At 39.9% G+C, this 22,700-nt stretch overlaps 1 protein-coding gene across 1 annotated transcript in view; it reads left to right on the forward strand.

Moving 5' to 3' along the window:
* The window catches only part of prkg3 (protein kinase cGMP-dependent 3), a 30,389-nt gene extending 9,769 nt beyond the window's left edge, over positions 1–20,620 (forward strand). Inside the window, exons 6-20 of the mRNA XM_016237578.1 lie at positions 7,310–7,423; positions 7,516–7,621; positions 7,773–7,836; positions 13,054–13,131; positions 13,314–13,402; positions 14,357–14,422; positions 14,539–14,586; positions 17,083–17,209; positions 17,297–17,433; positions 17,505–17,594; positions 17,911–18,052; positions 18,324–18,487; positions 19,974–20,090; positions 20,235–20,297; positions 20,506–20,620. Coding sequence (XP_016093064.1) covers positions 7,310–7,423; positions 7,516–7,621; positions 7,773–7,836; positions 13,054–13,131; positions 13,314–13,402; positions 14,357–14,422; positions 14,539–14,586; positions 17,083–17,209; positions 17,297–17,433; positions 17,505–17,594; positions 17,911–18,052; positions 18,324–18,487; positions 19,974–20,090; positions 20,235–20,297; positions 20,506–20,620 — 1,520 coding nt within the window. The remainder of the gene's footprint in view (positions 1–7,309; positions 7,424–7,515; positions 7,622–7,772; positions 7,837–13,053; positions 13,132–13,313; positions 13,403–14,356; positions 14,423–14,538; positions 14,587–17,082; positions 17,210–17,296; positions 17,434–17,504; positions 17,595–17,910; positions 18,053–18,323; positions 18,488–19,973; positions 20,091–20,234; positions 20,298–20,505) is intronic.
* Positions 20,621–22,700: the final 2,080 nt, after the last annotated feature.

Below are 22,700 nucleotides of genomic sequence, written 5' to 3' on the forward strand. Positions count from 1 at the left end.
ATGCAAATCTTCCCACATCGTGACGTAGACATGTGGGGGCGTGTTAGAACGAGGTGATTTAGGTCATATGGGTTTTCGAAAAATATCTCTTTTGCAGTTTATAAGGTAGCTATCCTTCAATGTAAACAGTCGGCAAAGTTGTTAATCAAAAAAGTGCATGATAAATAAAAATAGTGGGCCTCATTTATCAATCTAACGTAGAAACGAGCACAGATCCGTGCGCACAAATCAACTTATGACAGAGTTCACGTGTGATTCATGAAACATTCATATGCCACCAATTTCATCGTAGGAATGATCACACGTTGATAAATGTTGCGGCAGAAAAGTATAAAATATCAGTTCTAATATCAGTATAAAATCCTTATGGCAAAAAAATTTTTGTTTGGGCGCTGCACGCTGATTTTACAGCGGACCTTTTAAATAAACTTTTATGTTTGGTTGACTGCATTTTAGTTTGATGATGAATGGCTGAAATGACGGTAACGGTAGAACTAATGTTGTTTGTGTGTGCGTGAGGCGCCTGTGCAATCAGATGGATTTAATCAAATAAAGACATAATTCAATTCAAGTTTATTTGTATAGTGCTTTTCACAATACAAATTTACAACTTTACAGAAAATTAAGTTTCTACAATATTTAGTGCTAGCTTATCAGTGGTGACTGTCAGTTAATGTACATATGGCAGAAATGTACGGAAAAATCAATTAAAGACGTAATCAAACAGACGATGAAAAGACATAAAGAAAATAAATAAAATGTATTAAAAGAGTGTCACAAAAACGAGCGTAGCCTATACTTGTTGCAGTGTTTATTTCCCCCTTTTGTTAATCTGTTAATTATATTATAGCCTATTATATATTTTGTGTGATCCTATTTATTTTATTCCTTCTATAGACTTAATTTCTATTTTTCTCCTTTCACAGAAGTGCAGCAGGTGCATGATGTGACGACGTTTTTATGTCAGCAGGTTGAAGCGACCCCAATAACGTGATATTTAGGCCCTGGAATGTGAATTGTACCAGGAGAACCCTACCAAAAAATGTGTATTTTACCCCCCGAATGCGATTTTCTACTGGGGGACCCCCTCGAAAGCAATTGGGCTATTTTCAGGCTAGTTTTGAGTAGTAATTGGGCATGCAGCTGCAACTGCAACTGAATGCTACCCCAGATAGTCCTTCAGTGTGAAAACAACAGTGATGCGACGTCTTTGAAAATCGTGCAGTGTGAACTCGGCATAACTTGCTCAAGCGCTCCTCTTTTGTGCCAATCACAACAGGCTTGGCCAGCTGACCAATCAGAGCAGAGTAGGCTTATGGAAGGGAGGGGTTTACAGTTTACTCAGAACTGAATCGAACAAACCGTTTTGAAATCATGGACAAATGATGTATAAACGTATATTCTGGGAAAATTACAGTGTTTTCTGACCTTAGATGCATTTAAACCTGTTGTAGGGGACTCCAACACAATATTAGGACACTTTAAAAAACCATATGACCTGCTGTTTAAAGCAGCGTTTGTGAGCGCAGTGCTGCTTTGTGTACAGCATTACCAGGGAAACCGCTATTTTACCGCTCCAAAGTGGCACCTAGTGGCAAAGAATGAATTAGCATTTTCATTCAGACCAACGCGAAAAGAACAAGTGGGCGGGCAATATGCTAATGTTTCATGTTGACGTCAGTATGAAATGGCTTGGGATTCGTTTTAAAAATGACTCGTTTCAGTGATTCAGAATCGACTCTTTCTTTTGAGAGACAGTAACTTTATGCACAGTGCACTTTCAGATTTAAAACTTTGCAGGATGTTTTCGCGCACAAATCAACTTATGACAGAGTTCACGTGTGATTCATGAAACATTCATATGCCACCAATTTCATCGTAGGAATGATCACACGTTGATAAATGTTGCGGCAGAAAAGCAATCGTCATTTGCATATCACGCCCCTAAAAACACCCCGGTTTAGAAGCCTCACCCCTAGAGTTTACGACACGGAGAAACGAAAAAAAGAGGAAGTAATCTCTCAAAGAGAAACTGATCTTACTCCAAAAACACCCGTTAACCTTGTAATTGCAAACTATTAGGCTACATTAATTTATGTATATAAAATATCAGTTCTAATATCAGTATAAAATCCTTATGGCAAAAAAATTTTTGTTTGGGCGCTGCACGCTGATTTTACAGCGGACCTTTTAAATAAACTTTTATGTTTGGTTGACTGCATTTTAGTTTGATGATGAATGGCTGAAATGACGGTAACGGTAGAACTAATGTTGTTTGTGTGTGCGTGAGGCGCCTGTGCAATCAGATGGATTTAATCAAATAAAGACATAATTCAATTCAAGTTTATTTGTATAGTGCTTTTCACAATACAAATTTACAACTTTACAGAAAATTAAGTTTCTACAATATTTAGTGCTAGCTTATCAGTGGTGACTGTCAGTTAATGTACATATGGCAGAAATGTACGGAAAAATCAATTAAAGACGTAATCAAACAGACGATGAAAAGACATAAAGAAAATAAATAAAATGTATTAAAAGAGTGTCACAAAAACGAGCGTAGCCTATACTTGTTGCAGTGTTTATTTCCCCCTTTTGTTAATCTGTTAATTATATTATAGCCTATTATATATTTTGTGTGATCCTATTTATTTTATTCCTTCTATAGACTTAATTTCTATTTTTCTCCTTTCACAGAAGTGCAGCAGGTGCATGATGTGACGACGTTTTTATGTCAGCAGGTTGAAGCGACCACAATAACGTGATATTTAGGCCCTGGAATGTGAATTGTACCAGGAGAACCCTACCAAAAAATGTGTATTTTACCCCCCGAATGCGATTTTCTACTGGGGGACCCCCTCGAAAGCAATTGGGCTATTTTCAGGCTAGTTTTGAGTAGTAATTGGGCATGCAGCTGCAACTGCAACTGAATGCTACCCCAGATAGTCCTTCAGTGTGAAAACAACAGTGATGCGACGTCTTTGAAAATCGTGCAGTGTGAACTCGGCATAACTTGCTCAAGCGCTCCTCTTTTGTGCCAATCACAACAGGCTTGGCCAGCTGACCAATCAGAGCAGAGTAGGCTTATGGAAGGGAGGGGTTTACAGTTTACTCAGAACTGAATCGAACAAACCGTTTTGAAATCATGGACAAATGATGTATAAACGTATATTCTGGGAAAATTACAGTGTTTTCTGACCTTAGATGCATTTAAACCTGTTGTAGGGGACTCCAACACAATATTAGGACACTTTAAAAAACCATATGACCTGCTGTTTAAAGCAGCGTTTGTGAGCGCAGTGCTGCTTTGTGTACAGCATTACCAGGGAAACCGCTATTTTACCGCTCCAAAGTGGCACCTAGTGGCAAAGAATGAATTAGCATTTTCATTCAGACCAACGCGAAAAGAACAAGTGGGCGGGCAATATGCTAATGTTTCATGTTGACGTCAGTATGAAATGGCTTGGGATTCGTTTTAAAAATGACTCGTTTCCTACAACAAATATTTTAAATGTAACGGTATTCAGAACAGAACAAGAATGAAAAATAAGTAGTTATAAAATGATATATTCAACTATAAAATAAATCTAACTAGGCTATAGTGGCATATTCTATAGTGGCATATTCGGCTCACGAGCCTGCCTCATACCACAAGAATCCAAATGTTTCCATTTTTGCCATATTTGTAACATTTGTTTGCATAACTATTATTTATTATGTAGCCTAAACATGGCTTTATACTTGTTAATTATATTATAGCCTATTATATATTTTGTGTGATCCTATTTATTTTATTCCTTCTATAGACTTAATTTCTATTTTTCTCCTTTCACAGAAGTGCAGCAGGTGCATGATGTGACGACGTTTTTATGTCAGCAGGTTGAAGCGACCCCAATAACGTGATATTTAGGCCCTGGAATGTGAATTGTACCAGGAGAACCCTACCAAAAAATGTGTATTTTACCCCCCGAATGCGATTTTCTACTGGGGGACCCCCTCGAAAGCAATTGGGCTATTTTCAGGCTAGTTTTGAGTAGTAATTGGGCATGCAGCTGCAACTGCAACTGAATGCTACCCCAGATAGTCCTTCAGTGTGAAAACAACAGTGATGCGACGTCTTTGAAAATCGTGCAGTGTGAACTCGGCATAACTTGCTCAAGCGCTCCTCTTTTGTGCCAATCACAACAGGCTTGGCCAGCTGACCAATCAGAGCAGAGTAGGCTTATGGAAGGGAGGGGTTTACAGTTTACTCAGAACTGAATCGAACAAACCGTTTTGAAATCATGGACAAATGATGTATAAACGTATATTCTGGGAAAATTACAGTGTTTTCTGACCTTAGATGCATTTAAACCTGTTGTAGGGGACTCCAACACAATATTAGGACACTTTAAAAAACCATATGACCTGCTGTTTAAAGCAGCGTTTGTGAGCGCAGTGCTGCTTTGTGTACAGCATTACCAGGGAAACCGCTATTTTACCGCTCCAAAGTGGCACCTAGTGGCAAAGAATGAATTAGCATTTTCATTCAGACCAACGCGAAAAGAACAAGTGGGCGGGCAATATGCTAATGTTTCATGTTGACGTCAGTATGAAATGGCTTGGGATTCGTTTTAAAAATGACTCGTTTCAGTGATTCAGAATCGACTCTTTCTTTTGAGAGACAGTAACTTTATGCACAGTGCACTTTCAGATTTAAAACTTTGCAGGATGTTTTCACTTATGGAAGGGAGGGGTTTACAGTTTACTCAGAACTGAATCGAACAAACCGTTTTGAAATCATGGACAAATGATGTATAAACGTATATTCTGGGAAAATTACAGTGTTTTCTGACCTTAGATGCATTTAAACCTGTTGTAGGGGACTCCAACACAATATTAGGACACTTTAAAAAACCATATGACCTGCTGTTTAAAGCAGCGTTTGTGAGCGCAGTGCTGCTTTGTGTACAGCATTACCAGGGAAACCGCTATTTTACCGCTCCAAAGTGGCACCTAGTGGCAAAGAATGAATTAGCATTTTCATTCAGACCAACGCGAAAAGAACAAGTGGGCGGGCAATATGCTAATGTTTCATGTTGACGTCAGTATGAAATGGCTTGGGATTCGTTTTAAAAATGACTCGTTTCAGTGATTCAGAATCGACTCTTTCTTTTGAGAGACAGTAACTTTATGCACAGTGCACTTTCAGATTTAAAACTTTGCAGGATGTTTTCATTCACTTAGAGCTGTGTTACACACAGCATTAAAGCTAATTTTCAAAAATTCATACTGTCAGGGCCGGATTAAGGACAAATAGGGTCCTGGGGCTAGCAAACCCAAGGGCCCCCCTTCATAGTAGCATATCTTGGTGCCACAACGTTTTCTACCACAGGAATAATAATTTTTTTTTTTTAAATAAAAAATCTCCAACACAGAGATACAATGAGTATGCACACTAAATATTCCAGGCTACAATACATTAAAATAATAAATACATTAACACATGATATGAAGTCAAAGCTAACAGGTTTACAGAAGCAACAACAAATTTTAAGCATATACAGCTCCCTTAAAGGGATAGTTCACCCAAAAATGAAAATTTGATCTTTATCTGCTTACCCCCAGGGCAACTCATTCGGGAGTGATGATTTTCCATGTATTCCCAACTTCTGAGCCTGCTCGCCTGAAGTTATGGTTGATTGCTCTTCGGCTGGATATCAACACACCCATTAACGTAAACTACGCCAGAGCACGTACACACCTCACGCACCGGATGCCGTGCGCGCGCTCAAAGACAGTTGGACATAGTGGTGTATTAGAGGTCAAATATGATATAAATACTGTTCGGTTTCTGGCACAAACCGATCGTTTCGTGTCTTAGGACATCAATGTGTCGTCATGAGCCGCAGGGTTTAATTTGGATTTGTCTGTGCATGTTTTTTACACTCTCATAGATTTTGTTACCATTGCCATACATTACACGACTGAAACGGCTGGAGTTAAAAATCTCCGTTTGTGTTCTACTGAAGAAACAAAGTCACCTACATCTTGCCCTGGGGGCAAGCAGATAAACATCAAATTTTCATTTTTGGGTGAATTAACCCTTTAAGGAGTTTATTTTAAATAGTTTTATTATTAGAAGTTCTTCTTTCTGGCCCTAGAAGAGGAGAATCATCAGGGCTGGACTGGTGCTAAAATTCAGCCCATCTGTCCCACACAGTCCCCCATAAAATGTCTTGCTGGGGTTAAGGCAATTGGAATAAATAAATAATTTGTTAATAAATAACGGACAAAAACAAACTATATTTTTGAATACTTAAAATGCATTTAACAATATTAATATTCCATTATATTGCAGGCTCTTAATTACTGAATTCATATTTTTCTGCAATTAAAGTTTATTAGAACTATTAAATTCTCCTTTGAAGTTGCCCTAATGAAAAGCTAATTCTTGAATCCAGAGTTAACTGTGTAGTATTAGTAAACCTTTATAAAAGTGACTTATTGCCTTTATTTGACCCAGTATTTAATATAGGCTATAATCGTGACATTAATAATAAATATCATTAATGCCATGTTTCTACAGTGTCAGTAACTGCATGTTAAATAGCCTAGGTGTGGTAGTGTGGAATAAACTGCTTATTTACAGTTTTGTACAGTTTACCTCTACACTTTATTTTACATGGTGCTATTCAGTCTGGTTTCCGCTAGCTTCACCACAGAGACTTTACTGTTCAAAGTGTCATGTGTGTGTCGAATTCAAATGGGCAAGCGCTGCTTTGGCCTATATTATCACTTAAGAGCAACGAAAGTGTCGAGCTACAGTCGCGGGCGGGAGACACCGGTCCGGTGTGGCCCAGCTTTTCTTTTGCGCTGCGTGGTTTAATCAAGTTAATCACTTGGCTTTTAGAGTTTGTTTCCCATGCGCTACAGTAAAGCCGAGGCGATTAAAAGATAGCTGCAACTCTAATGTAAACGAGTACAAAGACATTTTTATCACTCATATCTTTTGGACTGAAATAGCGCAGACACTAATATGTGGGGGCGTGGTGGGATTTTGGCAATTCGGCACACCGGGAAAAGCTCGGGTGCTCCCGATGGCCACTCAAATTCTAGGTCTACTTTTCCTTTCCTCCACATCACGTTCCACATCCTCAATTCGCGGGCCCTGGGGCTTCAGCCTCTCCTAGCCCTTATGTTAATCCGGCCCTGCATACTGTAGTGAATTTCATGACATGACAAGTCTTCTATTTCAGCAAAGCTCAGTCTTAAATAAAATGTGATGAAAATAATGAATTGATGAGCCTAAATTCCATTTTTATTCTAGAGGGGGAGCTGAAGGTTACTCAGGCTGGATGTGATCTGCGAACTTTGAGCTCCGGCGATGTGTTTGGGGAACTGGCCATTCTATACAACTGTAAACGCACAGCATCTGTCAAAGGTCACTTGTTATGTTATTTTGGAGTGATGGCTGATTTGGGTTGCCCTCTGCTGGTGTGGTAAATAAGCATTTCGATGCTCTCTTTCCCACAGCCATCACTACGGTGAAGTTATGGTGTATTGAGAGACAAACATATCGAAGCATCATGACCAACAAATCAAAGAAGAAAAGAGAGCAACTCATGGGCTTCCTGAAAACGTAAGACATTCTGGCACCACTTTACCTCAATCCTGTAATTCGCCTGCATTAGTAAAATAGCAGATGATTTACATGTTGTGTGCTTTGGTTCTCACTTTTTGTATATATTAGTGTATTATTATTGTATGTGGTTTTTAATTGTTTCCATCAGGGCTCGCACTTTGAAAGCCCTGAAAGATGTGCAGCTGTCAAAGATCATTGATTCCATGGAGGAAGTCAGTGTGATTTTTCTCTTATAAATAGTAAATAGCTTGTCTGCTAAATGATTAAATGTCTGAGCTCAGACTCATGAATCTTGTCTAAATGAAGGATGTCTGAAGTATTCTCGAAGAACTTGTTAGAAAATACAGAAGAGAAGAAAATATACCAGACTTTGTGTCAAATTAAGACATATGTTGATTTAGTTGTAGTCATGTCTTTAACTTAAAAAGGCCATTTGGTTAAAATAGTTCAAATTAGCATTTGTGCAATGCGATACTGCCAACCCACTGAGATTTAGTGAATCTCCTTGTTTTTTGCCTTTTTAGTGTACGCACGTCATTAGAGAGGAGATGTATTTGTAAGGGGAGAGGAAAATGTTTAAAAATTATTATTAAATATTATGAGGATGAATTCTAAAAAAAAACGATGTGCACAAATAATGTCAGTTATACTGTATAATGGTATTGATGTTGCAAAATTAATCAATTATGAAATGCATTCAATTCAGCTGTAAAGCAGCTTTATAGAAGACAACAGTGTCATCATGCAGGTTAAGTCAGTTCTCTTTCAAACATTCATTTGGTATCTCACTATGGGAATCGCCTCGGGCGTGACCAATCCTGGAAGCACCAATTACACCACATCTGTCAGTTGACAGACCAATCACGACAGTGATGCGGGAGTCCCACCTCCCTATATATATCACTGCATAACGGTTCCTACCTCATTCTCATTCTCTTCCCCGTGAAGATTTTTTGGAAGCTAAATTCTAGGTTGCCCTCTGGATTAGCTGCTTAACTGTTCTTAGACGAGCTGTCAAGGTAACTCGCCGAGCGCGGCTTTTTCTGAGAGCGGGTGTTTTTCACTGTCAAGGTGGAAACTATTGTTAAGGACAAACGAGCGAATTAATGTGTTACGACGAATTCTCTGGTCTGTCTTTTTTTTCTAAGCGATACATTGTGGTGAGCTTAGCAGCTTGATAAAGAATGGACACGACTATTAGTTCCGCAAGCGGGGCTGCGACTCGCGTCCTTGTGCATGCGGAGCAAGTATTTCAAGCAGGGATTCTCATCCACTATGTATTGTATGCCTGGGAGTGAGACATGCTCAAGCAGCACTCGTGAACCCCGAGTGCTGTCCGCACTGTTCCCTTCTCCTGTCAAGGGTTCTGGAGAGAAGAGTGCAGGTGGTGGCTGCTAATAAAGGAGACCCCCTCCCTTTCTCCGTCGACCATGTCGACCAAACAGACGCCTGTGTCATGTAGTTGGGGCGAGTTTATGGATGAAGTCTCCCCCAAGCTTCCCCCTCTTTTCCCGATCTTGTCAGAGGGAAGGAGGAGGATGATGACGAAGCGATTGCTAGGGAAGCACGTTAAGCGAAGGGTCCCCGGCCTCGGCTCAAGTGGACCTGATCGAAATGTGCAGGAGGGCAGCTGCAAAACTTTCTATTGAATGGCCGTCGCAGCAGGCGGGCCAGGGAAAGGAGAGAGGCCTATATGACTGCCGTTGCGTGCCCCAGTTGTTAAAACAATAATTCAGAAATGAAGCGTTTCTTGGACAAACCCTTTTCAGTGCTTAACAGCCTCAGTTTTTCAGAAAATCTATCATTCCTCTGCTCTGGCAGTGAGGGCTCTGAATGCTACCTCTCTCCTCACTGCTCAAGCAGAGCTCATGGAGGAGATGGGGAGACAAATGGAAGCTGGGTCATCAAACCCAACTCTCTGGGAAGAGATCTGCGTTATTGCCGATCTCAACCTGAGAACCTCCAGGGGGGCAGTCCAGAGCTGTGGCTGCAGCATGGGCTTGGCAGTGGTGGGCGAGCCTTTCAAGGCTATCTGACAGAGAGAGAGCAGATACAGAGAGAAAGCGGAGATGGGGAGACAAATGGAAGCTGGGTCATCAAACCCAACTCTCTGGGAAGAGATCTGCGTTATTGCCGATCTCAACCTGAGAACCTCCAGGGGGGCAGTCCAGATCTGCGGCCGCAGCATGGCAGTGAGCTCTCTGGCTGGGACTTTCAAGGCTATCTGACAGAGAGAAAGCAGATTTCCTGGATGCCCCGGTTGAGCCCAAAGTCCTTTTCGGAGCATCAGTCACTGCTATGTGCCAGCGGTGTGATCTGAGGAAGCAGGAGGGTGAGGCTTTCCAAGCTTGCCTCCCCCGAAAACCCATTCCTAAGGCTTCTCCATTAGCATGCCCTGGTTTTGATGCCCCCCGGCAGCAAGCAGAGACTGACACGAAGATGCTTGTGTATCATTTGGAGCGCTTAGGCTTCAAGATAAACGAGACAAAAAGCTGCCTGGTGTCCACTCAGGAGCTAATCTATCTAGGCCTTAGACTGAACTCAGATCGGTATCAAGCGTTTCTGTCAGAGGAGCGCATCAGGTCAATTCGCAGCTGTCCATCCCTTTTTCAAAAAGGGAACAAGGTCTCATTCAGACTGTGTTAAGCCTTCTGGGGCTGATGGCCTCGACAGTCTCGGTTATTCCTTTGGGACTGTTGCGAATGAGAGCATTTCAGAATTGGACAGCGGCACAACACTTATGTCCAAAACACCACCTCAACCGCAGAGTGATGGTGTCACCACTTTGTATGCGTGCTCTCCATCATTGGAGAAACCACTCGTTCCTTGAATCAGGGACTCCGCTGGGTGCAGTTTCCATGAGGAAGGTAGTAATGACGGACGCGTCACTTTCAGGTTGGGATGCAGTGTGCGAGGACAGAATAGCGAAAGGGAAATGGCCCATCTCGCTGCAGTGCGCATATAAATTACCTAGAACTGTTAACAGTGTTTCTAGCTTTGGAACATTTTGTGCAGTTTCTGTGGTACCACCATGTTCTGATCAGATCAAACAACACGACCACGGTGTCATATATAAATCGCCAAGGGGGTACACGCTCGCCTCAGCTTCACAGTCTGGCACAGAAACTGATTGTGTAGGGCAGGAAACACTTTCCTTCATTACGGGCAACACACGTCCCGGGAATAATGAATGCGGGGGCGGATCTCCTGTCCAGGGGGAATCCTCGGTATGGAGAATGGACACTCCTCCCTCAGATAGTGGGCCAGTTGTGGAGAAGATTCGGCCGCGCTGCCGTAGATCTCTTCGCATCGCACGAAAACACTCACTGCCTTCTGTTCTTCTCGATAGCGAGGGACGGTGTGCCTATGGGTATGGATGCCCTAGCGCACCAGTGGCCAAACGTACTGCTTTACACGTTTCTTCCGCTAAGTCTGATCGTACCAACTCTAAGAAGGGTAAGGGAGTGCGGTCACTCAGTCATATTGATTGCCCCGAACTGGCCAGGGAAATTGTGGCTGACAGAGATAATGCAGCTCCTATGCGACCAGCCCTGACCTCTTTTCACCCCGCCCCGGACAAAGTTGCTCTTTGGGCTTGGCCCGTGAGAGGTTAAACTTAAATGCTACTGGGTTGCCTCCGAGGGTGATTGAGACAATTCTCGACGCACTCTGTTTACGATAGGAAATGGAATGTTTTCGAGCAATGGTGCGCACATTAAGCACATTGTTCCGTTTCTCTGCTCTGTCGCAGATGTGTTATGTTTTCTGCAAGAACTTTTGGATAAAGGCAGAGCTTTTTCTACCGTTAAGGTGTATCTCGCTGTGATTTCTGGGTGTCATGTGGGGATTGACAATAACACTATTGGTCGATACCCGCTGGTATGCAGGTTTATGAGGGGTGCGCAGCGTTTGAACAGAGTGTCAAAGCCATTGATTTCCCCGTGGGATCTGTCTGTCTCGTACACCTTTTGAACCTATAGATAGCAGCGATCTGAAGCTCCTTTCGCTAAAGACCGCATTATTACTGGCTCTTTCATCTGCTAAGCGGGTCAGTGAACTTCATGCTTTGTTGATTCATAACTCCTGTATGCAGTTCGCTATGGATTACTCGAGAGTGTCTCTCAAAACTAATCCAGCGTTCGTGCCTAAAGTGAGCAAGTCAGCTCTAGCCTGTAATCAAGTAGATTTATTGGCTTTTCTTCCGCCCTTTTCATCACCAGAAGAAGAGCGGCCTCACTGTTTGTGCCCTGTCCATGCGTTGCGTTGCTATGTAAACAGAAAGAAAGCGCTGCGGAAGATTAATCAGTTATTTGTTTCATGGGCTGATTCTCATAAGGGTAAACCTATTTCTCGTCAGCGCCTGTCCCACTGGGTAGTGGAAGCTATTATATCGGGTTATAATAGCATGGGTCTTAGTCCTCCGGAGGGGCTAAGGGCTCATAGTACCCGAGGCGTGGCCACCTCGTGGGCGTTGTTTAAGGGCATTTCAATTCAAGACATTTGTGCGGCGCAAGCTGGGCATCGCCACACACGTTTGTCCGATTTTATAGGCTGGATGTTACAAAGCCGTCGTTAGCTCATTCTGTCCTGTGTAAAAAACACAAAAAAAACACTCGTACAGAAGACGTTTTTATTTATTTTTTCACATATCCCAGTTCTATTCTGTGAATAGTGGAGGGTTTTCATTCTTATGCTATCACACATCACTGAGTTGGTTGACATGCCTGCTTCAGACAGCATATCTGCAATACGGGAGTTATCTATACCCCATAGTGAGATACCGAATGAATGTTTGGAAGAGAACTTTAGGTTACTCACGTAACCCCGGTTGTCTGATAACATGAGTGAGGTATCTCACCACACTTCCCTCCTTGCAGCAGCACGGGGAAGAGATATGCGGAGAGTGAGGTAGGGACCGTTATGTAGTGATATATATAGGGAGGCGGGACTCCTCCATCACTGTCGTGATTGGTCTGTCAACTGACAGACGTGGTGTACTTGGTGCTTCCAGGATTGGTCACACCCGAGGCAATTCCCATAGTAAGATACCTCACTCATGTTATCAGAGAACCGGGGTTACGTGAGTAACCTAAAGTTTTATTCTCATCCAGTGGTGTCAATGTAGTCAAATCGATAATGCAGCATTACTGAATATTAACTGAATATGTTGCTGAATATGTCTTGTGAGCCTACAATAGGAAGACATAAGGCAAATCTTACAGTCTCATGAAAGACTAAGGGAATGTGTGCTTTCCTCAATATCAAGCAAATACCATATTTTGGCCTCAATATATTGTTCAGGAAGAAGCATCTGAGGGTCACAATGAAGAGTTCATAAATCTTATTTTGACACAAAGTCCAGCATTTTTTCTTCTAGCAAAGCATGACACGGTGATTCAAAGTCTTTTTCGTGTTTGTTCCCCTGTAAGGTGAAGTTTCAGAACAATGAAGTGATTGTCCGAGAGGGAGCAGAGGGAAATGCGTTTTACATCATTCTCAAAGGAGAGGTAAAAGAAACTCATTACAACTTAAATATGTGTTTTTGAGCACTTTTACAAACACAAAATATGCAAGAATCAAACTTTGCACGTAATAATCTCTGTGTTTGTGTTTGTATTGAATTTAAATGCTACTGTAAAATAAGTCTTGCTTAAAACAGCTGGTCAGGATTCTGTCTATTTCCCATTAGGTTTTAGTGACAAAAAATGTGAACGGACAGCAGAAATTCATTCGTAAGATGGGTGAGGGGGAACACTTTGGAGAACTGGCTCTAATACGGTAACCATGGTCACTGTTACTTAGTGACAAAACATGGGATCATTAGAAATACAATATCATGAATAAATATTTGAAGAGTTCATTTGCAAAAACCGATAAACGCCACTTAAAAAAAAGAGTTGATTGCCGTGCATTATTCTCCACATATAGCACGATCTGAACCCTAAACACGTTTTGTCAAAAAAGCCGGTTTTGTCCACTTTCAAGGCATCGCGAGTTCACGTTGCTAGGTGAGAGGAGTTTCGTCAAAGTTGACTAAAAGTGATCGAGGATGGATCATTTCGACGAACTTGATGAACTTGTGATATCTTCTTCAGGGCGAAAAAGGAAAATAAAAGCTGAAACGTTTTCACGGAACCTTGCAAAAGCAGCACGTTACAATGGTGAGGGAAAAGCTCCGTGTATTGCGTGTAATCACATCCATACAGTTTATGATCACAACAACGTTTGTCAGGCATCTACATTGTCATCTGAGGAGATTACAAAGATTAAACGAGTGTTTTTTCTAAAACATGAAATGTGGAGTTATCTGTTTTTGCCAAAAAAACGACTGTTGGAGTTATCTGCTTTTGCTATAAAACAAACTTTTAATATGTAAAAAAACATACTTTCAATGAATTTTAATTCTAAATTTTAAATAATTACCTGTATTTGTTTAAGTTATTATTAATTAATCAAAACAACCCATTACTAGGAATGCGCAATAAAAAAAACGTGATTTCTGAAAAAAAGTTATCGGTTATCGGTTTTTGCAAATTAACTCTTCATTTGTTAATCATTGATCAGTTGGTTATTTTAAATGATTGTTTTTAAAGATGTAATTTTCTAGATACAGTTATCAGGTAGGCTACCTCTGTAAATGATGTAAGCCATAGATAGTTATCACAGAATTATGATATCAAAATCTGATGTAAATGTAAAAGTCAAGTAAATGTTCTATTGTGTTTATTGCAGAGAGATCCTCAGGACAGCCACATGCACAGCGGTGGGAGCTGTCACTTGCTTTTCCATTGATAAAGAGTGAGTTTGATGTCAGTGATGACAATATTGCTTTACTTAGTTTGTGCAGATGCAGTCACATAATTCCCTTGATTGAGTATATCTGATAAATAATCACTGTCCTTTATTTCTCACAGGGTTTTTGAGGAGACCATTCCTTTTGAAAGCCTTGAGCTCCATGATGAGTGAGTTTTCCTGCTTTGAAACTTCTACATTTGTAAAGATTTTCAATATAGTCTTCAACAGTGTTGGGGGTAACGCATTACAAGTAACGCGAGTTACGTAATCAGATTACTTTTTTCAAGTAACTAGTAAAGTAACGCATTACTTTTTAATTTACAAGACAATATCTCATTTACTTTTTCAAATAAGTAACGCAAGTTACTTTTTATTTTCCAATTTATTGATTGGCAGCTCTCCTGTCCCCATGTTGAGAGAAATCAGATGTTACTGTAGTTCTAAAATAAATATGAATATGCATTAATTCATCTCACTCACAAAAAAACCCCCACATAATCACAGCATCGTCTGATAAAATCAACATGCGTCTACACTAAAGAGCGGCTATGCGGTTGTTTTGGCTATATTACCGTTTTGTCTCATGCAGCGCACTGCCTGCACCTGAGTAACAAACTAAAAACAACAACAAACAACAAAGTGCATGTGATATTAACAGACATAATATCACATGCACAAACAATCAGTAAGCGACAGATGCTAGGAAACGCTGTTTTGTACTCATTTATTGAGGAGTCGGCCGCGGTGCTTCTCTGCCGCTCACTGCACAGAACAGACGCCGAGAGAGGCGACACTTCTCCGGGAAAGTCAGACCTTGCGTTCGCGGGACAGCACTTAGTCACTTTTAACATGCGGAGTTAATGTTTATATACCATTAACAAGGGGGGAAAGCCATCAGAAAATCCTTTTGCAAACACAGATCAGTGGTGTTTTCTGATTTTGCTAGATTTGAAGCATAGACAAATAGCTAATTATTTTAGTCATAAATCAGTTCTTGCAAAGATTCACAAGCAGAGAGTAGGCTTGCCGCGATATACGGTGCTGACGGTGATACCGGTGTGATACCGCAACACCGGTTACGTCACTTGCCCACCGTGGCACCGACCCCCATTAAACAAGGAATTTAAAAAAATTCATATCATAACAAAAAAAAACACCAGTATTCGGTATGAACCGGTATACCGCCCAGCCCTAGTTGCATTGATGCAGAATTGCGCTAATTCGAAAGTGAACGTAAAATGCGCACGGCGCTTTTAAGCTATTTAAAAGTGAAGAAAAGCGAGGAAAAGAGGGAAAATTCAAACAAACTAAAAACGAACAATTGCTTTACACCGAATTGCCACTATTTGAAAGTGAAAGTAAAATCTGCACGCCACTTTTGCAAGCTATTTAAAAGCTAAGGAAAGCGAGGAAAAGAGGGAACGCCGCTACCCCCATGGTGATACCGGTATTATCAGTGTTGACACACGTTGATTAACCGGTGGGAAAATTTCCTCACCGTCACAACCCTAGCAGAGAGGATTCTTCACTAGTTATCTACTTAGTCACTTTTAACATGCGGAGTTATTGTTTATATACCATTAACAAGGGGGGAAAGCCATCAGAAAATACTTTTGCAAGCACAGATCAGTGGTGTTTTCTGATTTTGCTAGATTTGAAGCATAGACAAATAGCTAATTATTTTAGTCATAAATCAGTTCTTGCAAAGATTCACAAGCAGAGAGTAGGCTTGCCGCGATATACGGTGCTGACGGTGATACCGGTGTGATACCGCAACACCGGTTACGTCACTTGCCCACCGCGGCACCGACCCCCACCGTCGTTTAGATTTTTTATAGTAATAAAAATCATTTAGTTCAGTAAAACTGCTCTTTGCAAGCCCGTAAAACCATTTTAAGCACCGTTAAAGTACTGTCCCTTTTAGCTTATCTTGAGATATAGCCAAACAGTCCAGGAAATGCTTCACCTTACTTAATCCTGCATGAGTTTTACGACTGCAGAGGCGGAGAAACGAACCTCAACAACCTTCCATGGAATGTGCTGGTTTGATGTGTGTGTCTCCATCATGTAGGTGGGTCTGTTGTGAGACAGATCCTACATGGGTTTGTCCCTTTTTTAATATGGTTAGAGTTTGAGCATATTAGAAAAAAATCAGCATATCAGACTGATTTCTGAAGGATCATGTGACACTGAAGACTGGAGTAATGATGCTGAAAATTCAGCTTCGCATCAGAATAAATTACATTTTAAAATATATTCAAATAGAAAACAGTTATTTTAAACTGTAATAATATTTCACAATATTACTGTTTTTATACTGTATTTTTGATCAAATAAACGCGGCATTGGTGAACATAAGAAAATGAAAATCTTAACTGATCCCAAATTTTTGAACAATAGTGTAGGTACTAAAATTAATCTCCATATTAAATCCAAACTATTAGACATACTATAGGGAATACTTTCACTATATGATATACATTATTAGTGTATTATAGTGTAGTTTTTTTATATAATTGTTCAGTGGCATCTTTCTAAGCCACTGTTTGAATGAATCTGAGTTTTTCTAAGCATACAGCTATAGGTGCCTGTCTACAACTAAATGCAGTCTTTAATTGAGTTATAATATGAATTATACATTATGTTGAATTATATATTATAAGTATTGCTGTCTCCAGGCCAGAAACATCTCTAAAGCTGAAAGATCTCGTCCCTGTACTGTACCAGGAGGGAAGTTATCACGGAGAGCCTGTCACTCTTGGAGTCGGGGGGTTTGGAAAAGTGGAGCTGGTATGAGAGGAGAGCATAGACGAAGTCCTTTTAATGTCAAAACACTACTTAAGCCTGATTAATGATGATTGGTTGCTTATTTACCAGGTAACTACCTTGCAGCACAGAATGTACTTTGCTATGAAGAAGATCAGTAAACAGCATGTTGCTGCAAAGAAGCAGGAAGGACACATTCTCCTAGAAAAGAAAATTCTCCAGGCAATCCAATGTGACTTCATTGTCAGGTTAGTGCAGCTACCTACCTAACCTATAATCACATATGAAATTCCGGTTTGACTTTTCTGCTGTTGTTCAGGCTGCATGCTGCCTTCAAAGATTCTCGTTACGTCTACATGATCATGGAGTTTTGTCCTGGTGGGGAAATCTGGACCAAGCTGAAAGAGGCGTAAGACATTCACAAATGAATCAGTGTTGTTTGCTAAGGCAAGCATCCTTATGACAGCTGCTGTTGCTGTGTTGTTGCATTGCATAGAAACTTACTAGCAGGAAAACCCTAGCAACCACATAACAACAATGCATTAACAACCATTCAGAACATCTTATGTGTTCTTAGAAAATGCATAAGTGTCATCTTTCTTGCATAATATGGTAGACCATTAATTAGAATCCATTTTCTGTCTCTGTCAAATGTTTGACTGCAGATATGTATTTCCATAATTAGTGAATGTGTGAATGTGGGCGCATGTGTCATCATGTTGCAGAGGGCGCTTCGAGGAGAATATAGCCGTGTTCATAACAGCGTGTGTGGTTGAAGCCTTTGCATACCTCCATAACAAAGGGATCCTGTATCGAGACCTGAAACCAGAAAACCTCATGCTGGACTCCAAAGGATATGTGAAATTGGTAAAACAAAAGAAATTCCCTTTTCCCTGCTTCTCCTGTCTTATACATCTATAGTGCCTATAACCCTGTTTTTTAATGTGATGCAGCATGCAACTGTGATGTATTTAAACAAGGATCTGTTTTTCCACTTTCAGCGAATAGAGCAATTACAGGCATTTACACTGATAAGCTGTTAATACAATTGTGATCATTTGTCACTGTGACAATTTAATACGGCCACTAAAAGATACACTTCTTTCTTGCTCTTTTTTTTTTCTTGGATTTTTTTCAGGTTGATTTTGGTTTTGCAAAAGAGCTTTCTCGGGGTGAGAAGACATATTCGTTCTGCGGTACTCCTGAGTACATGCCTCCAGAGATCATTCAGAACCAGGGCCATGACTTTGCTGCTGACTTCTGGTCACTTGGTGTTCTAATCTATGAGCTACTTGTGGGCAGGTAATAAAGTTTTCTCATGTAATCCATAGGGCTGTGTATCACCAGCAAAGTCACGATACGATACGTATCACGATACAGAGGCCACGATACGATACATATCACGATACGGGACTGCACTATATTTCACCTCAGAAGAATTTTGTAAAACAGCTGTTTATTAAACACTGCATACCATAGGGCCGTTGCTAACTCGTATCGTCAGATCTCTGTGACGATACATCGTCGTATCGATGTATCGAACACAGCACTAGTAATCCACACGTGCGGCAACAGCGAGTTAATTATTTTTTATTGCTTTTTATCAAATAAGTTAAATTGGGTGAAGGCTGTTGTTTTACAAACTGGAAGAATCTGTAATGTGCAGGCAGAGCAGAGGATCTAATCAAAGAAACAAAGAAAACAAATGACACTGGGAGGAAAGAAACAGAAACACTGGACATTACATTCAACAACTGACAAAGAACAAGTGAAACACTAGGGCTGTATATTATAAACAGGGGTAACAAGCTAACACGGTTAGCTTGTGCTCTTTAATTTGAAGTAAAATCATTTATTTAGAGGAATGCAGTCATATTGCTTATGTTAATGTATTTTTCCCTGTTGCACCGTATGCATATGTGCTGTCCATAAGGCTATGGCACTAAAGTATAGTATTATCACTTTTCAAATTTTGTTCTGTCACAATTCACATTAATGCATGAAGTTCAGTACATTTCAAATGTAATAATTTGCAGTAGAAATTATCATTTCCGAAATTACTTTCAAAGTTAGTAAATAATTTTACAAGAATATTCAACGCCCTGTATTTTGCATGTGAATAGAGGAACACCCCAAAATCATTAGTGACCGTGGAGCACAAAACCAGTCATAAGGGTCAATTTTTCGAAATTGAGATTTATGCATCACATGAAAGCTGAATAAATAATCTTTCCATTGATGTGTGGTTTGTTAGGAGAGGACAATATTTGGCTGAGATACAACTATTTGAAAATCTGGAATCTGAGGGTGCAAAAAAATCTAAATATTGAGAAAATCATCTTTAAAGTTGTCCAAATGAAGTGCTCAGCAATGCATATTACTAATCAAAAATGAAGTTTTAATATATTTACGGTAGGAGATTTACAAAATATCTTCATGGAACATGATCTTTACTTAATATCCTAATGATTTTTGGCATAAAAGAAAAATCGATAATTTTGACTCATACAATGTATTGTTGGCTATTACTACAAATATACCCCAGCGACTTCAGACTGCTTTTGTGCTGCAGGCTCACATATTTTCATCAAAGGAACCCGAAATGATGCGCTGCTTTGCAGATTTCAAGCATGCAGTCCTTCGTTCAGACAGTGTTTGCATGTGCTATCAAGTTTGCATGGATTTCATTTTTAGATCAGGGCCAATAAGCTATAAAATTTCATTGTGGGTGAAAATAAATAAAATACTTGTGTTTAAATGTGCTTTTCTTGTTTTATTTGTCCGAAAGTCCGCCATTCTCCAGTTCAGACCCACAGAAGATCTATGCCAAGATCTTGGATGGTGTGCTGAATTTCCCGTCATATATGGGGGAAGGTGCCAAATCTCTCATCAGTAAATTGTGCAGGTCATTTCTGACGATCTATTATGAAGACTTTGGCTTGGTTTTACACATTTTTCACATTTTATTTAAATGTCACCCCTTAATTAATGTCATTTAGGTATTTACATGATTAATCTTCAGTTTGTGTGTTGTTTACATGACATGCAGATCACGTCCGGGCCAGCGTCTGGGCAATACAAAAAATGGAATCAAAGATGTCCGACATCACAGGTAAGCTTTATCAATGTATATTGTGTATTATAATAGTGTATATTGAATTTAAATGTGTGTGTGTGTATACACACAGAGTAGTACTGAGTTGAGTATGGTTATGGTAATGGTAATGAGTATGCTAATGTGACGTGTGCTTTTATTGTTTTTGTTATTAATGTTTTTCCTGTAATGTGTGTATTGACATTTTCTCTCAATTATTTCTCAGGTGGTTTAACATCATTAACTGGCATAGATTAAGAATGGGGCAGCTGGAGGCACCAACTATTCGACTCATAAGAAAGGTCAACTTTTTTTCACAGCTTACAAAAGTAACACTTTAGCTCCACTCCCTTAAAGAAGTCATATGATGTTGCTAAAAAGAACATTGTTTATATGGTTTAAGGTTAAAAAAACATTATTTTCCACATACTGTACATTATTGTTTCTCCTCTATGCCCCGCCTTTCTGAAACGCATCGATTTTTACAAAGCTCATCGGTCTGAAAAGCGAGGTGTGCTGTGATTGGAGCAAGTTTTAGGTTCTGGGCAATATGATGATATATATATAGGGACGATACAAGTGATCCTCTGTATTTTAGATCAAGCTATATTGTAATCATAGTATTGACATATATCAGTGCTGCAGTGACTTGGCCATACGCAAAATGATGCATTCAAAAACTTTCACAAAATGAAATGGCATTAATTCCCATTTATTGTCAAGATTTATTGCCACAGAACAGCCATTGAAAACACATCTAATGTATGTGAGTCAGCTAATTTGAAAAAGGCTGGTGCAGTTAACAATCACACTAATGATCAGCGTTACTCCCTCTATTTTGGCTTAAAGATGCAGAGCACCAATATACTAACATACAATCATTTGTCAACTATGATTATTATTTTTCTTATTTCACCCCTAAAACATTTGACTTAAGTGATCCTATAGTGTAGAAATACTGTATTTTATTAGAAAATGCAATATAAATTCGAACTGCAGAATTTACATGCTCACATACAGTATGGTAGATTTTGCAAAGTCTTTGTGCTTTTGGAGAAACTTGATGTACATTTGGTAAATAAAAGATCAGGAACGTAAATGCTTCTAGCTCAATTTCAAGTCATTTTGTTACAGTAACACTTCGTCTAACCTCTGCTCTTCATCTTTTGATGCCTGAAATTGCTCAGCATGATCATTATTGTGACTTGTGAGGGTTACAAACAACCATCTCAAACTTGCAACCAATTTCATAAAAACGAGGCTCTCAAAAGCCTTCAGAAATCAATTGTGATGCAGCTCTATGACTATGATATACAGTAAATGAAATCGTCACTCACAGCATCTAGTTCACACACAGTAAAAAAAAAAAAACAGCCTGAAGATCTTAATTGCTTCTTTCTTTGTGTTGTTAACTAAGCAGAGACGAAACAGAATAGCACTTAAATATCGCAATCATATTGAAATCAGTGCGTTTTGTTCAGCCAGAGCTACCCTGTACAAGAAAAGGGCATATTAGTTGCCTTCAAAACAAGAAGAAAAAAAGTACAATTCATTTATAAACAACAGTCCTGAATGCTTTCAGCTGTGAGTCTACTACGAGAGAAACATCGATTCCTGCCTCCTTCAGAGTAAATCATCCGAGGACACATTTAATCTGTAAACAGTCTTGTGTGTGATTTGTCTGTTACTCTTCATTCCCTGAAGAGTGTTAAGTGGGTACGAGAAGGACGAAATTACGGTCATGGCTCGGCAACCGTAGTATTCCTCGCAGCAGAGTGGAGCTGTGGCTTAAAACGTGTCTCAGATCTCCATGGCAACTGCAATCTCTCCGTCTCAGCCAGCGCTCGCTAAGCAGAACAATACGGTTACATTAAAGTAAAGCAATAAGCCCCAAGAAGCCGTGGTTTACAGTGAATTTATAACAGCTAAGGGGCGTTGTTAGCTGTTATAAATTCACTGTAAACCACGGCTTCACGGGGATTATTGCTTTTATAAAACGGTTATTCCATATACGTAGCAAGGTTTCACAGAATAAAACAGAGCAAATAAAGTGTAATGATCTTAATAAAAACAGTATTCTTCCACCAAACAATGTAGTTCCTCGGAAACAGTTGTGGTTCCAACAAAGTGATTGCCGAGAAACACACAGAAGTAAACAAAGGTGTGTGTTCGTAGTGTAGTTTACAACAGCTTCGAACGCGGCTCAGCCAATCAGAATCAAGGACCGGAACTCTCCGTTTTATAATGAGCTGTAACCATCATGTTAAAACATTTTGGTGTACTTGGTTTGCATTGCACGATCATGAAAAACTTCCAGTAAGTTCAGTAACAGTAGACGTGATTGTTTCTGGGTAGTAACTGATTACATGTAATCTGTTTTACGTAATCAGATTCAAAAGGTCGGTTACACTTTATTTCAAG

This window comes from Sinocyclocheilus grahami, unplaced genomic scaffold, assembly GCF_001515645.1.
Source record: "Sinocyclocheilus grahami isolate Dianchi unplaced genomic scaffold, SAMN03320097.WGS_v1.1 scaffold519.1, whole genome shotgun sequence".
NCBI classification, from domain to species: domain Eukaryota; kingdom Metazoa; phylum Chordata; class Actinopteri; order Cypriniformes; family Cyprinidae; genus Sinocyclocheilus; species Sinocyclocheilus grahami.